This window comes from Notolepis coatsorum, assembly GCF_963971535.1.
Source record: "Notolepis coatsorum genome assembly, chromosome: 4".
Lineage (NCBI taxonomy): Eukaryota > Metazoa > Chordata > Actinopteri > Aulopiformes > Paralepididae > Notolepis > Notolepis coatsorum.
In genome coordinates this window covers 196013087-196031164 of record NC_140168.1, presented here as the reverse complement: position 1 = coordinate 196031164, position 18078 = coordinate 196013087, and the positions used below count along the sequence as shown (strand labels likewise).

General features: G+C 41.7%; 1 protein-coding gene across 1 annotated transcript in view; it reads right to left on the bottom strand.

Annotated features, from left to right (window-relative positions):
- The window catches only part of LOC311226789 (multiple PDZ domain protein-like), a gene marked incomplete at its 3' end in the record, with an annotated part of 241582 nt that overhangs the window by 202964 nt on the left and 20540 nt on the right, over positions 1-18078 (bottom strand). Inside the window, exons 2-3 of the mRNA XM_084312194.1 lie at positions 16347-16420; positions 10432-10598 (exon numbers count right to left, since the gene is read on the bottom strand). Coding sequence (XP_084168320.1) covers positions 10432-10598; positions 16347-16362 — 183 coding nt within the window. The 5' untranslated portion in view covers positions 16363-16420. The remainder of the gene's footprint in view (positions 1-10431; positions 10599-16346; positions 16421-18078) is intronic.

The window sequence follows — 18078 nt, the reverse complement described above, 5'->3', positions numbered from 1 at the left end:
TGACAGAACCGTTAGTGTAGCGCGCCGCTAAGTTGCCGTCCCCGTGCACAGGCTTTGTGTGTCGGCCGAGGCCGCGGCTAAGAGGATTAAAGTTCCAGTTTGGTTCTTGCACATTTAAGAAATCGTTTCTGCCCTACTTCACACACTGGCAGAGGCCTCTGTCTCACTGGAGGGCCTAGGCCTCGTCGCCATGGTGACAATGGGCCTCGCCAGCAGCGCCATGGGACAGACTGTGTGTGTGTGCGTGTGTGTGTGTTTCCTCTTGTCTCACTACAAAGGCACAAGCTGCATCCTCTCTGCAAATTGGTTCCGAGTGGAGAGGCCGACCAAGTGTTAGTAGCTTTAGTTGGCTCCTCCACAGAAACTTGAGTTTAAACTTCATATAATTTCTTGTTAACTTCAGTTTATTCAAATAAAATGTATTTGTAAGGCCCGACAACACACGTTAATGTCCCCATGGGCCGGACACGTCTTCTTTAAACAAGTCAAGAAGAAACATCACAATAAACAAAACAAAAACACCAGTAAATCCAAAATAAAATGTAAAATGAATAAATTAAATTAATGCAACACTCCCCAGACATACAACACACGAAGGTAAGGAAAAACTCACTAAAAGCCTAGCAATAGGAAAAAAGCACCACAGGCAATAGAACCTTAGAAGGGCCATTCAAGGGGGGATCTCCCTTCTTAGAAGTCGGTGATAGTAGTGTTGCAATAAAACAGGTGAAACAGTTGGTAAGCATGTACATATATGTGTAATGAAACACAAATAAGTACATGCAATAGCAACTAGGGTACATACGGTACATTATTGCTTTTTGTGGGAAAGGAAATAATAAGAACAATAACATTTTGTCAAATAACTAAGGGATAACTTTGAACCTAAGATAGATGAAGTGCAGGTCTGAGTGTGTGTGTACACACATTTACATTTAGTAATTTAGCTGACCCTTTTATCCAAAGCGACTTACACGTTGTGTACAGTTGATGTTCAGCAAACAACCAGTTAGAATCACAAAGTCTAATGTGTTTCTGGGGGGGGGGGGGGGGGGGCTGGAATTGGTTTCCCATTTCAAGTACCTCGGAATCATCTTGGACTCGAACCTATCATTTAAGAAACATATCAAAAAAGTTAAACGCACAATTAATTTTAATTTAGTTAATTTTAGACAAATGCTGCCTTTTTAACAGTTGGATGCTGCAAAAACATATCTTCATTGCATGATATTCTCACACATTGAATACTGCTTCACAAACTGGTCATTTGCTGGTGTCACTGTCATGAAACACATGAAACAGCTTTATCATAGAGCCATCAAGGTATTTGCCAGGAAACCATTGGCATGCCACCATTGCAATATTCTGAAACAACATAGCTTTTTGAGCTTTGAAAATGTCAAAGTCTTAAAAAGCTCTTGTCTCATCTACACATGCCTACATGGACTAGCTCCCCCTCATGTAAAAGAAACACTGGACTCTGCACCAGGTCAGACACCAGAGGTGACTGCATGGTCCAACGTAGACTACGTTTGGCCAAAACGTCCTTTCCATAAAAGGCAGTCAAACATGGAACAGTCTCCCCATTTCTATCTAATGATTGATAGTATTACACTAGAAAGGGTATTTGAGAATACATTTCTGGGTGTAATAATAGACCACAAACTCAACTGGAAACCTCAAGTCAAATATGTCAGAACAAAATTGGCACGAAGTGTTGGTGTTTTATGTAAGATAAGACACATTCTAAACCAAAAAACACTGTATACACTGTACTGTATGCTCTTCCTTCCATATATGAGCTACTCGTGCGGAAGTGTGGGGTAACACCTACAAAAGCACTCTACAACCAATATGCACCATGCAAAAAAAAGCAATAAGAATAATCAACCATGTAGGATATTATGAACACACAAATAACTTATTTATAAAGCTACAAACATTGAAATGTATGGACCTAGTTGATTTCAAAACTGCTCTCATTGTATACAAAGCCAGATATAAATTAATCCAAGGCAACATTCAAAGATGGTTCAGAGACAGGGAAGGAGAATATAACTTAAGAGGGAGAGGGAATCTTAAACAACCAATGGTACACACTACGCTGAAAAGCATGGGCAATTTCAACAGCGCGAGTCTTAAAAAGGTGTTGCCGAATTTCTATCAGCATGTGACCTGTCCCACCAGAGGCGAGAACATATTAGACCATGTATACTCGCAATTTAAGAACAGGTACAAGGCACAGGCTCTTAGTCCATTCGGCAAGTCGGACCACGCCGCCATCTTTCTTTTGCCAAAGTATAAATAGTCTTAAGCACGCGCCGGTAGTATCGCGAGAGGTTAAGCGTTGGACTGTGATGTCAGAGGAGACACTCCAGGCTGCACTGGAATGCACAGATTGGAGTGTGTTCCGTGATAACACAGCCAATATTAATGAATACACTGAAACGGTGCTTGACTTTGTCTGTACTCTGGTAGAAGAAACAATCCCCTCTACCACAATTAGAGTTTAGCCAAATCAAAAGCCCTGGGTAGATAAATCCGTCCGTGAGGCTCTGAAAGTGCGCACCTCAGCCTACAACGCCGGGCTTGTGACAGGCAACATGAATGACCACAAGGTGGCGAGATACAACGTCAGGAGAGCAGTAATAGAGGCAGAACAGGCTGACTCTAGAGGCATGTGGCGTGGACGGTATAAACGGTATACGGTATAAACGGTATTAATTTGCTCTACGGTATGGATTTTGACTATAGAGCAGCTCTAAAATAGCAATGACGTCATGTAACCACAGTGCGACTATTTCAATCGCATTTGCCCCTAAAAATAGATAGAATTAGTCATAGATAATAGATATGTGCAAACTGGAAAAAGTTATTTAGGAGGCTTCGCGCAGTGGGCGTGTCAACACGCAATTGTCATTTCATAATAAACACATATCACCGCGGCGCACAGCAAGTTTCAATTTCAGTTCCTGGCATTTTTAACCAGTGGAGAAGGGTAAGAGATGTCCCTATCGTTTTTCTTATATGAATTATTCTACGTTAATAAAACATACCTGGTGATCAACTACAGTTTGCTGTAAACATTATGATATGCGTGTAGTGTTATGATAACGACGGCTGCAGCGGGAGCCGGGAGGACGGCTGGAGCAGTGGATTTGCGAATAGCATGCAGCTGCAGAGCCGCAGAGCCAGCGGCGCTTTCAGGTCAGGTCCGCTCAACAGCGCCCCCCCCACCCAACGGCTGAAAGCTGTGACCAGACCTGAAAGCGCCGCTGGCTCTGCGGCTCTGCAGCTACATATCGCTGCTGTCGGGACAAAACCTCATAACTCCAAAAACCCAACTTTTCAGCAGATGAAAAAAACTAACACAGATTTGAGGGTGAATAGAGTTAGGAGGTTTAGACAGATGATCGGTTGAATGCTTTCCCATTGTTTAAACTTTGTAAAACCCACACACACATATGGAGGATGATCTACGGAGTTGATTTATATAATAAAAAAAAAAAAATGGAGTTATGAGGTTTTGTCCCGACAGCAGCGATATGCTTCTAGCAAAATCCAGCATCCAGCCCGGCTGTTTGCAATGGGAGCAGCACGGACTCGGGACTTATTTTATTTGGAATATAATGACTTTATACGCAAAAGTAGCCTAGTTTTAAGTTAAAATATTATAAATCTACATGCCTTGAGGATGTCATTCTTTATATAGCCTGCCTATCAGGCAAAAAAAATTATTCTAACGGAAACACTGATACCGTGATATATACCGTTACCGTCTATGCTTCAAATTATACCGTGATATACATTTTAGACCATACCGTCCACCCCTCAGAACGATGACAGATTACAAAGGCACCTCCCTCAAACTGAATAGTGACATCTCCTTAGCAAATGATCTCAATACCTTCTATGCAAGGTTTGAGGCTGTGAATAACAACACCAGCCTACAAACCACTGCAATGGAGGGGGGGGGGCGCTGCTGATGGAGATTCAGTGTTCAGAATAACAGAACATGAGGTGAGGAGGACCTTTAAGAAAGTGAATATCAGGAAGGCAGCAGGACCGGACGGCATCCCCGGCTGCGTCCTAAAAGTCTGTGCCGACCAACTGGCCCCGGTATTCACTGACATATTTAACCTGTCCTTAGAACAGGCTGTCATCCCCACCTGTCTGAAGAAGTCCAGACTCAACGACTACCACCCTGTAGCTCTCACCTCCATAGCCATGAAGTGCTTTGAGAAGCTAGTGAAGGGCTACATCTGTTCCTCCCTCCCCATCAACCTGGACCCCCTGCAATTTGCATATCGCCCCAACAGGTCCACGGAGGATGCCATAGCCCATGTACTGCACACAGCAGCATCACACCTGGACAAGAGGCAGGGGAACTATGTGAGAATGCTGTTCATCGACTACAGCTCAGCATTCAATACCATAGTCCCCTCCAAACTCATAGCCAAGCTCAGGGACCTGGGCTTGAACTATGACCTCTGCCAGTGGGTCTTAGACTTCCTGACGGGTAGACCCCAGGTGGTAAGAGCAGGCAACTGCACCTCCTCATCCATCACGCTCAACATAGGGGCCCCCCAGGGCTGTGTTCTGAGTCCCCTCCTCTACTCCCTGTACACACATGACTGTGTGGCACAGCGGAACAACAACACAATCATCAAATTTTGCTGATGACACAGTAGTGGTGGGCCTGATCTCTGCCAACGACGAGAGGGCCTACCTGGAAGAGGTAGAGAATATGTTGCAGTGGTGTCAGGAGAACTGCCTCTCCCTGAACGTCAGCAAAACAAAAGAGATGATTGTGGACTTCAGGAGGTCGGGGGTCAGGGACTACAGCCCCCTCAGCATCGACCGGGCACCGGTTGAGAGAGTGAACAGTTTCAAGTACCTCAGAGTCCACATATCCAAGGACTTGACATGGACCACACACATTGACAGTGTTGTGAAGAAGGCACGGCAACGCCTCTACTTCCTCAGGCGCCGTCAGAAGATCCTTAAGGCTTCCCACTCTCCAGAACATTTACAACAAGCGGTGCATGGGTAAGGCTAAGAGAATTATCAAAGACTCCAGCCACCCAAACAACTGCCTCTTTGAACTGCTGCGGTCAGGCAAGCGATACCGGAGTCTCATGGCAAGCACAGAAAGACTCAGAAAAAGCTTCTATCCCCAGGCCATCAGGATGCTCAACGAACAATAACACTATGTAACAACCATCAAATGCACTCACAGCACACACATCCACACGCACACACTCACTTTAAACAAACAACTCACTGCAGCACCCACTTTACACACTTTAGAACACCTAAACACACTTTATATTTATTGGTAAAGAACTTGCACTACAACCCATACCTCATTACACCTTACTGTAAATTGTACCTCATCCCATTTCTGCTTTGCACTATATAGTATATTGTATATTAGTATATTGCATGGTAACTCAGTTACTTCTACTCTGCATTGAACATTGTACATATGTACATACTGAACACTTGTGTCCACGTACGTGACTTCTATTTTTACTTGCTATACTTATTTTATTTTATACTTATCTATTTTTGTCTAGCACAGTCTCTGGAGCGTAATAGAAAGAAGCATTTTGTATAAAAGTATTCTGTACTTCTGTATGACAACTAATAAAGAAACTTGAAACATATCCGTTTGTGGAGTGAAGTTGTGGAATGATTTACCTGAATACAATGAGTAAACATATTGCACAATTTAAAAAGCAGCTTAAAAAATACACATTAGAGAAATATAGAATTGAGTAATGCGGATAAACAAAGTAATGTTATATTGTGTTATGTAGTGTGGTATTGTATTTACTGCTGTCAAGTGACTCAAGTTTTTTCTTTTTGTACTATAAGTCAAAGTATAGTATATAATGTATTATACTAAATTATGTTAAATCAAGTTAAATGTAATGGAAGAAAAAAAAAGTAAATGTAAGGGGGTAGGGATCAATAAGCTTAGCTTCCCTCTACTCCTTTTTTGAACATGTCAACAAACTAACTACATTGCTCTTTTTGCTTAATTTCTTTTTCATTATGATTGTTATGTATGACGGAGCTTGATATTGGGATTTGTTTGGAGGAATATGGAGAATACATGTTAAAAAATAAACTTTTTCATTCATTCAGTATAGACATATGTAAGTATAAGTCTTTATTTGTCATCAGATTAACACACACACATGCGATGGGCGACCCACAGGAACACACACATGCAATGAGTCGCTGATGAAATATTCTCTGCACCTCCCATCCCGTCATCCTTCCCCCCAAGGGCAGCCAGGAGCAGACAAGGGCTACGGCGAGCGCCTCGCCTGGGGACCAATCCAAGTGCTCCTGTCCATCTTCGTCAGGGAGACGCGACAGTGTTAGCGATCTGTTGTGCATGTTTTTCCATTGGGTTTATCTTATCGGGAGGGGAAACCCTTGCGAGCACGGGGAGAACATGCAAACTCCACACAGAAAGGCCCGGGAGATACCCCACCTGGGTAACTGGCAACACGGCAACCTGGTCCCCAAGTGGGAATCGAACCCACGACCTTCTAGCTGTGAGGTGACAGTGTTAACCACTACACCACGTGCCGCCTTACTATATTAGTATAGTAAGTAGTAATATAGGCAAAGTAGATTACTTAGTAGCAAAGTGCATATATTATTATGTATTTGTTTCAACTGTAGCGGGTACCAGGCTTGTATTAGGAGGAGGCATGTATAAGAGAGAGGCCTATATTTCAAATTTTCAAACAGATCATAATGAATAAATCAACATTTTGTGTCAACGTTAGCTCTTATAGCGTTAGCCAGTTAGCAGCTCCGGGTGCTGTGGGTATCAACGTTGGCTCTCATAACGTTAGCCAGTTAGCAGCTCCGGGTGCTGTGGGTGGCAACGTTGGCTCTCATAGCGTTAGCCAGTTAGCAGCTCTGGGTACTGTAGGTAGCAACGTGCTCTTTTACCGTCAGCTGCTTTCAGCTCTGTTGTTGTTGTGTTACGTGCTGCGTGCGACCCGTGTTCCATACGGAAGTAAGGAGAGGTTCGCTCACGCGTATATTAGTAACCCGGTTTGTATTAGGAGGCCGGCTTATAATTGCTTAGCTCAACAGCGCACCCGGATATTAATAGAGACCCGGATTTTAATAGAATGCAGGTTACTATTAGAGGAATTACGGTACTTTTAACTCACGCACAAAGGCCTACATTACACGGTACATACTGCACACAAACACACACGTATCTCTCGTGATGAGTGACGTTGCGTGTAGGAATGCGACACGTCTGAAGAGAAGCTCCCTCGGAACCAGAAATTACCAGCTTTTCTAATGTGAATTCCACCAGGGGTACGAGAGCTCCTGCATCCCTGCCTCCCACCACATAGCTTGCATACTTCCCCCCCTCCCTCCGCGTCTGCAGCGCTTACCCCCTCGCTCAGATCCACTGTGACCCGGGCGCTCAAGCGCTCCAGTCTCTGACTCCAGGGAACGGAGTCGAGAAGAAAAGAGTTCCTCGGCTTCCAGCAGACTGACTGAGCTGACTTGAGACTCTCTCTCTCTCTCTCTGCTTATATCGCTGCTGTTTTTTGGGGGAGAAAACCATGTTTCCTGTTTAGATTTTCATCTTCTAATTTGTGAGCAAGTTAAATGAAACCCACTCTAAATCCAGGATTTAACTTCCAAAACAGATGTCAATCTGAAGATTTTTACCATCTGCTAACAGCAGCGTTATGTAACTTCATTGTATTTGGTTGGGGGGGGGGGCTCTGGACACAAGCCCAAAACAAAGAATCTATTCGACTCCTCAGAAACAAAAAATTAATAGTAACTCGGTCCACTCCACACTGGCTGAATATACCAAGAAACGTGACCTTATTGAGATACCATTGACCTTATTGAGATACCATTGACCTTATTGAGATACCATTGACCTTATTGAGATACCATTGACCTTATTGAGATACCATTGACCTTATTGAGATACCATTGACCATATTGAGATACTATTGACATTGTTGAGATACCATTGACCTTATTGAGATACTATTGACATTATTGAGATACTATTGACGTGAACTTTTACCTCTACCTTGTGGGTGTTGGATTATAGTCAAGTTGTCATGCAACCACTAGGCTAATCCATTTACAGAATAATGTTATAATACAGGCGGCCGGGTAGCACAGCGGACTAAGCGTCTGTCTACCACCGCAGATACACTAGTATCGAATCCGGCTGCCAGCGGTGCCTCCGGATTGGCCGGCCGTCATACTGACACAATTGCCGGTGTCAGCGGGAGGGAAGCCAGTGGGTGGTAATCTGGTTGTTGTAAACAGCGACTCCTATAGGTCGGTCAGGGCGCCTGCACAGCGAGGTAGGGAAATGGTGAAGGTAGTGTGACCTCCCACGCGTTACACTTCACCAATGAGAGTCCGCGCTGTCAGGCGAAAAGAGGCAGTGGGGGGTACATGCGCGCAATGACCAGGATGGGGAGGGGGGAATTGGCATAACGACTAAATTGGGATGGGAGGAAAATACAGAAAAACAGGAGGAGAAAAAGTGGACGAAAAAAAAAAAATAACGTCATAATACTTAAAAGAAGAAAAATAAAACATTTAAGCCGAATACCACTGAATGTCAGCTTTAAAATATGTTCTTTCATTGCCCAGGGAGGGTTTTGTGTGTGTGTGTGTGTGTGTGTGTGTGTGTGTGTGTGTGTGTGTGTGTGTGTGTGTGTGTGTGTGTGTGTGTGTGTGTGTGTGTGTGTGTGCTAGTGCGTGTGCGTGTGCGTGTGCGTGTGTCTGTGCGTGCGCGTGTGCGTGTGTGTACTAGAGAACATTCACTGCCGTCTCCCAAAGCCAGACACAGAGCTTATCCTGCTCTCTGAGTCCTAGTGACACAAATGTAAAGCTCCACAGAGAATGAATTAGGAGGATGAAGAGGGTGACCATGACAGTAACCAGTGCAGGGTAGATTCGCAGTTTCGCACACGGTCCTTGAAGTGCTTAAAGTGCTTGATATTTGACAAAAAAAGGTCAAGGCCTGGAATTCCTTGAAAACAGCATTTTTTTTAGCAAGGTGCTTAAAAGGTCCTTGAAATTCAAATCAACCATTCGCATTGAAAGCTTTGTTCATCCATGATAAAATTGTTCTGAATCAAGAAATTACATTTTTGTATTTAAAGTGTAAGTAATTGTCGGAAATTGGTTTTAAGCCATAAATATTGGATCTGATTTGTTCTCTATAAAAAACAGCATTTAAAAGTTAATTGTATCATTTTAAAATGAAAAATTGTGCTTAGGAAAGTACTTGAAAGAATTTCATTTTGCAATGTCTGTGGGAACCCTGCCAGTGGGATCTTCCGGAAGTAAGGGAACAACCTCGGGTGTAGAAAGGTAATTTTGTATATAAAGGCTTGTGTGTTTGTGTTTGTCAAAAGAATGTTTAAAGGAACACGCCAACATCATGGGAAATGCGCCTACCGTCTTCTCCAGAGTCAGACAAAAAGATGGATACCAATTTCCTCTCTCTGTGGCATCTGTGTGTTCAGTATTAAGCTATCTGGCTGCTGCATGTTAGCCTAGCTTAGCACAATGAATGGAAGCGAATAGGGTTCAGCTAGCCTAGCTTAGAACTACAGGGATAGGTGTTTTTTGGCCAACAGCTAGTCTAGCTGGTCCATATACGCTTACATTCATGTGTGCTAAGCTAGCTTGCAGCCGGACAGATTTCTACTGAATGAACAGAGAGGAAACTGGTATCTATCTGATTGATCTGTTCCTTCAAATAAAATGTTAAACCGCCCATAGACCACTGCACTTCCGTGTTACATTGAGCTCATGGGAGAGAGAGCGGGGGGAGAAAATATAGTCTATATAACTTTTATATACTATATTTTTCACTTTTCTGCACCTACTCCCCGATAGGCGTATACAAGTCTATTGGATCATGTCTCCCACACTCCCACAGCCGTAGTTACAACCACTAAATGTTAAGGCTCTCATCCACATTCATTCATTTTCTCCCCCCGCTCTCTCTCCCATGATTTCAGAATACCGGAAGTGTTGCAGTGGTCTATACGAATCTAGTAGGATTTGGTGGGGTAGGAATGGGGGAGGAAATGTTTTATATAATTACATTTAAAAAAAAAAATTGTGGTGTCTCTGGTAACACAATTGTATTTAAATGTTTTTGTTTTGTTTTATTGTTTGTTATTAGTGTCTGTTATTTCCGTTGTTGTTACTGTTGCTACTATGTCCTGTGAAGTCCTGTTTATTGTTGTTATTACTGTATTGTGTTGTCTTGTTTCATGTAAAAAATGTATAATTATAATAATACATTTAAAAAAAATTATCACAAAAAAACAAATCTAGCAGGATTTAAATTCACAAACACGTGTCATGATGTGTTGAGAGGCTAACCTGCTCCTTCAGGTGCTGGACAGACTTCTGCAGGGCCAGGATCTGGTGGAAGAGGGGGCTCTGGAGCACGGACTTCAGCAGGCTGAGCTTCTCCTCTGTGGGCACCTCGCCCCGCTCCTTCAGCCTGGCCTGGAGCCGCTCCACGGCCTGCAAGGCACGCTGCGTATCTGCAGGGTTTCAGTGGCGGCCAGGGGGAGAGAGAGAGGGTGGAGGTCAGGAGGATATATATCAGCATGTGGGTTAACCCTTTCACTACCACACTACAGAAGGTTAACCGTCTGTCGTGTGGCAGTGAAAGGGTTAACCTTCTGTATGGTCGCAGTGAAAGGGTTAACCATTTTGTAGTGTGGTTGTGAAAGGGTTAACCCTTTGTTGTGTGGCAGTGAAAGGGTTAACCTTATGTATGGTCGCAGTGAAAGGGTTAACCATTTGGTAGTGTGGTAATGAAAGGGTTAACCCTTTGTTGTGTGACGGTGAAAGGGTTAACATTCTGTATGGCCGCAGTGAAAGGGTTAACCATTTGAAGTGTGGTAATGAAAGGGTTAACATTTTGTCCTTCTGTATGGTCGCAGTGAAAGGGTTAACCATTTGGTAGTGTGGCAGTGAAAGGGTTAAGGGCTGCAACTCACTAAATTATTTTCATAATCAAATCTATGGAATAAGTTGAATATCCCAATAATGACTGAATTCGACTTTGTGGTCCAGCTTTTGTACACAAAAACAAGCGGAGCTTTTGTTGCTGCACTTGTTCCTTGGGGGACAACTCTACCGGTAAACAACTCACCATTCTTTTCTTAAATTGTCTTTTTATTGTTTATTTTTACGATGATAAATAATAATAAAAGGTAAAAAAGTTAAGTTTAATTAAATAAAATTCAATATAATAAAATTAAATATCTATGGTCACATTACATCAAGGCACAACACACTGATGTTGGTGGATAGTCAGAGGTACATGAGGGGTTCCAAAGTTCTAAGAAAGACGTCCTTCTTCTTCTTCAAATAGTATATGTAGGGGAGAGTGGGGAGAGTGGGGTGAGTAGTGCCAATTTTTACTTAAAGTGCCTTTAAAGCAAGGGGATTACAGTAATGCCCCCAACTAAAATATGTACATATAGTTTAGGATGTTGTGCATCCCTGGGGACAATCACTTTGGATCTTAAATAAACTGTTTCAGAAATATAGCTTTAGAAAAAAAGTGGTTTTGTGGCACACCTTGCCCCCGGTGCGGGGTAAGTTGTGCCATTAGAGAGAATACACTGGGGTAAATTGTGCCATTGATAATTTTACGTAAAACAGATCATTTTTATCTCAAAAGCGGTAAAAGCATCCTGCAGATCTTCATCTCCTTTCCAACCTGACGTATAGTCTTCCCCTGTTGCACCTCTTTCACTGCTCTTTCCAACTTCTCAAGAGGAGTTGAAACCCTGTCTGTCTTCCGTTTGTATATCTGCATGGCATGATGGATTTTGGTCTAAAATTAAGAATATCACATAGTTTTAGTGATCAAATGTAAGAATACAATGTACAATAACAATAAAATACAATAAAGTAATATAGTTAATAATTATAAGTTGGGGCAACTTAACAAACAGAACACCTGGCACAACTTAACCCAGGCCCTTGGCACAAATCACCCCAAGCCTACCATTTTGAAAAAAATGCATCCCCCAGCTGTTTTGAGCTAGCATCATGCTAACTGTATAGACTCATGGTGTAGCTTACTAAATCACTAAAACATGTGTGAACTGTTTTCAAAGTTGTCTATAATTGTTCAAACACAGCAATAAAAAAACCTTGATCATACAAATTTTACTTTGGAGGGCAAAAAAAAGTTTTTTGAACTTAAATGTGCTTACCTCTCAAGCCAGGTGTCTCCCTGCAGGTTGAATAAAATGGATGCCTCTTCAAGAATATGTTGTCACATGACCAACTTCTTCTATGGTTTTCTAGATAACAGGGGTGGCACTACTTGCTCCTTGGCACTGATTACCCCACTCTCCCCTACGCTGTTCCAGTTGCAAAGTGTCATGGAAAATCTTTTTAAAGAGGTCAAGTGTTGGAGGTCTTTGTTTGTTTCAGTTGAGCAGGAACCATTATTTTCATAATCAAATCTATGGAACGCTAAGTCGAATATCCCAATAATGACTGATGAATTCGAGTTTGTGGGCAACATTTTTTATTTTATATTTTTTTTTTACCTTCTCTTTCTCCTATTTTTCTCTGATTTTCTCCCCGTCCCAATTAGTCGTTGTGCCAATTCCCCCCCTCCCCTACCTGGTTGTTGTACGCATGTTCTCCCACGAGTCGGTACAAGGGTGTCCTGATGTCGAACGCACGCTTCCTCCGAGACGTGCGCCGTCAAGCCAGTGACGCTCTTTTTCACTTGGCAGCGAGGACTCTCATTGGTGAAGTGTAACGCGTCGGAGGGCACGCTATCTCCACCAAGTCCTGCCCCGCTGAGCAAGCGCCGAGACCTGACCTGTAGGCGTCGCTGTCCACAACGCCAGATTCCCACCCACCAGCTTCCCACCCCCTAATACTGCCAATTGTATTAGTATGAACGACCAGCCAAGCTGGTAGCAACGCCGAGAGCTGGGCTCGAACCCAGCATCTCCTGCGTTGGTGACAAGCGCAATCTCCGCTACGCCACCTGTTGTGGTCCAACTTTTGTACACAAAAACAAGCTGAACTATTTGCTACCGCCATTGTACCTCGGGTTACCGATTACACTGCGGAACTCTACCGGTAAACATTTAGCGAGGTTAGCAGTTAACTGTTGTTCAGCTCATTGCCAGAGTGTGACATCTTGCGTACACTTTAAAGCTAGATTCTGTAATGCCATCAAACAGAGATGCCCAGATGTAAGTTAAACGATCCACTCTTTGTTGGGGGGAGGGGTGTATCATTGGCTCAGTGAAACCTCGACATGCTATTCTCACCCACAGGAAATCATTTTTAATACGTGATGCTGGAGTTACGGAAACAGAGGAAAAAGAAGGCAAACCAAACGTCCCCCGCTGGCGGGTTTAGCTAGGGGTGACCGCTGCTCAGCTCAACAGAGAGCACGGGTGGATCGGACAGGCTGCCCTTGGGGGGAAGGACGACGGGATGGGAGGAGGTGCAGAGAACATTTAGTTAGCGACTCAGTGCATGTGTGTGTGTGTGTTCCTGTGGGTCGCCCATCGCATGTGTGTGTGTTAATCTGATGACAAATAAAGATTTATACTTACATGTCTCTACTACTACCTACAATGCTAATATGTCTATACTACTACCTACTATGCTAATATCTTTTTTTTATTTGATGTAAATAAATACAAACAATATAAAATCAAAACAAATCATTGATCTCAAGAAATTAAATGAAAATATTTAAATAAATAAACAAAAGCAAAACATAACTCAATTTACATGTTCGAAAAGGAGTAGGAAGAAGTATACACTTATTTAATCCTACCCCTTTTCCACTACTCAAATAAGTGTACTAATTTAAAACCTTACAAAACAAATATATATATATATATATATATATATATATATATATATATATATATATATATATATATATATATATATATATATATATATATATATATATATATATATATATATATATATATATATATATATATATATATATATATATATATATATATTATATATATATCTATGCAAAACAAAAAAACTAAAACTATATATTATGTTTATGCTACTATGCCTATATTACTACCTACTATGCTAATATGTTTATACTACTATGCCTATACTACTACCTACTATGCTAATATTTGTATACTACTGTCTATATAACAACCACCTACTATGCTAATATGTTTATATACTACTATGCCTATATTACTACTAGTACCTACTATGCTAATATGTTTATACTACTATGCCTATACTACTACCTACTATGCTAATATGTTTATACTACTATGTCTATATTACTACCACCTACTATGCTAATATGTTTATATACTACTATGCCTATATTACTACCTACTATGCTAATGTAGGGGGCTTCTGGGGTGGGTGGGGGCTGCTGGGGTGGGTGGTGGGGGGGGGGGGGGGGGGGGGGTTCTGGGGTGGGTGGGGGGCTGCTGGACCCTGGATAAGCTCCACCACCAGGCGCCTGGAGCCTGTTCTCCTCAGAGCGGCTTGTTAGCGAGGACGGATCCGGCCCGACGTCGTTTTCGGACGAGGACGAGACAATTTGGCCCGCCGGCTGTGACTAGAACCTAATAGGGCGTGAACAGAGTCCGAGGGCCGGCTTGTCTGAACCGAGCTTGTACACGAAACAAAGGCAATACCACCGGAGTCTCGGCAGACAGATTTTCCTGTTAGCAACTCGTACCATTTTGGGTAACTCCGTCGGCGCTTTGGTTGCTTTCTCGCCCCGGGCAGGCGTAATGACGAGGGGTGGTTTTTGGTTTGTTTGTTTGTTCGGTCTTTTGGTGTTTTGTTTCTCGAGGGGAGGAGGAGAGATACTGTGCTGGTTCTGGAGCAGGGAAGCGTTTCACTGATAACTGTGGACCCCGCAGGCCTTATCTCCAAGGGCTGACCAGGGAGGGAAATCACACACTGTGCTACACGGCCTCTGTCCACCTCAGGGAACCACATGAGTGTTTTTTTTTTTCTCGCGTCGTGAGATATTCGATTCTATTCCTATATTCTATTCTATTGTATTTTTATTTAGTTTATATAATCCATTGTATATATATATAAAAGATAATACAAAAAAAATGTCTCATACTTGCTTTGTAAGTGTTGATATTGTCTGTTAATATTGATGCACCAAATGACAAAGACAAATTATTGTATGTGCAGCTTACTTGTTAATGAAGACTTCTGATTCTGAGACCCAGGCTGGTTGAGACATATCACTGACATATTACTACTGTTGTCATGTGACCCAGGCTGGTTGAGACATTACTACTGTTGTCATGTGACCCAGGCTGGTTGAGACATTACTACTGTTGTCATGTGACCCAGTCTGGTTGAGACATTACTACTGTTGTCATGTGACCCAGTCTGGTTGAGACATTACTACTGTTGTCATGTGACCCAGGCTGGTTGAGACATTACTACTGTTGTCATGTGACCCAGTCTGGTTGAGACATTACTACTCTTGTCATGTGACCCAGGCTGGTTGAGACATTACTACTGTTGTCATGTGACCCAGTCTGGTTGAGACATTACTACTGTTGTCATGTGACCCAGGCTGGTTGAGACATTACTACTGTTGTCATGTGACCCAGTCTGGTTGAGACATTACTACTGTTGTCATGTGACCCAGGCTGGTTGAGACATTACTACTGTTGTCATGTGACCCAGGCTCGTTGAGACATTACTATTGTTGTCATGTGACCCAGGCTCGTTGAGACATATCTGTTGTCATGTGACCCAGGCTCGTTGTGACATATCTGTTGTCATGTGGTTGCCATGGGGATCCGTCAGAAGAAGCCCAGTGACCCATTTTGGATCCCAAACTATAGTTTGAGACAGGATGAAAGACATATGAACACAATTGAATCAAAGAGAAAATATTTCATCTCCTTTAAATGCCAACGTTTTTTTTAGTCTGGGTTGAAATTGAATCTTCAATTCATATACTGTCTGGCATGTGTGTAAATGCTTTTTTGTTTATTTTTGTCTGTTGTTCGTCTGTCTCTCTATTTGTGTCGCAATATATGTTTTTACCTTTATGAAATCCAAAAACTTTTGATAGAAACTATAGAATTACTATAAAATCGATCAAAATCTTTATCGTTAAAACTCAATGTAAACATGGTATTTTGTTCTTGGAACAAACCCTACAACTTCACTACAACTTGCAACAACAGTTAAACCGACAGATAAGGTGTGAATCAAACAGTTCCTGAATAAAATCAGAATAACAGACGACTCACCCATTGTCTCAATCATCTCTCGTCTTCCTGGACGAGTGTGACGTCAACCAGAGATCCTTCCTCGTCTCCAAGGCCTGCGAAGTATAACACAACATGTCACGTCTTCTCCAAGACACAGAGGGAAGAGAGAGAGACATCACGGTGCAAAATCTATTAGTGGACGAGTCTAGTAGGGCTGAGAGGTCTACTGATTATGAATGTATACCGTCGTCCACAAGATATATATATATATATATATATATATATATATATATATATATATATATATATATATATATTAAGGCTGTCAAATATATCGCGTTAATATCGCGTTAACTCCCGATTCTATTAATGCCACTAATTTTTTTAACTCAAGATTAACTACAATTTTTTTTTTTTTTTTCTAGACTTCACTCAGGTGTATTATTGATGCTCTCATTGATACTATGTTTGTTTCTGAAGTGTGTGTGTGTGTGTGTGTGTGTGTGTGTGTGTGTGTGTGTGTGTGTGTGTGTGTGTGTGTGTGTGTGTGTGTGTGTGTGTGTGTGTGTGTGTGTGTGAGATATAGAGAGAGAGGGGGGTGAGAGAGATGAGGAAGGGGCAAAAGAGAAAAAGAGCTGGGAGAGTGTGTGTGTGAGGGAGAGAGGGGGGTGTGTGATTAATTAGCCCTTGTGTGTGTGAATGTAACAAGTTCCTAACGTTTTCTTTCCCCTATTATTTCATGCACACTTTATTCATTGTTTTAAATTATTATTTTCTTTTAAGTTATTTTGTGCATCACTCTGTTTTGAATTTGATGCAAATTTGCAATGCATGAGGGTCATCCTTTTGTGTTAAATGGCTGCACAAAGCAAGCATTTGTTGACTTGCATGTTGATAAGAGTATTAAAACTTGGAACTTGAAAAAGATCTGTTTAAGGTAAAAAAAAGAAAGAAAAAAAAATGCGATTAATTTGCGATTAATCGCGAGTTAACTATGGACAATCATGCGATTAATCGAGTTAAATATTTTAATCGTTTGACAGCACTAATATATATATATATATTAGGGCTGTCAAAGTTAATGCTTTAACTTTGGAGATTCATTTAAATAGTTTAAAATGTATCTAGATTAATCTATGGAGTGAAACATTTTCAACTTTCTATTTCTGTTAGCGCCCCGGATATAAGAAAGAGGTCTAGCTGAGTCAATGTTGATGGTTTTGTTGAACATTTGTATTTCACAGGAGAGAAACTGTATTCAAAGAAAGCTATTAAAATAGTCTTTGAATCTAAATACCGTAATTTTCGCACTATAAGCCGCACCTGAATATAAGCCGCAGCAGCTAAATTGAATGATGTGTACATATATAAGCCGCACTGGACTATAAGCCGCAGGTGTTTTAATGTTTAATTACCATATGTAATTAGCATTGGGACACAATACTGTCGGACAAATAACAAGAATTAACTCATTTACAAGTTGTATTAAGTTTAGCAAATAAGGAAACAGATAAATAACATTTCAATGCAGTCAAAAAAGCAATATTTCGATTTTTACATTTTCGGGTTTGGTCACGTCGAGTCACATATAAGCTGCACCGTTATATAAGCTGCAGGGTCGAAAAATGGGGGGAAATTACGGTATACTTTCTTTGTGTTGATTTTACATCAATTCCATGATTTTACTCAAGTAAATATCTGTTACAAGCTTCGGTCTTAAGTAGAAAAATGCGATTTTTTATCTAGATTAAATACAGAAAATTGTGCGATT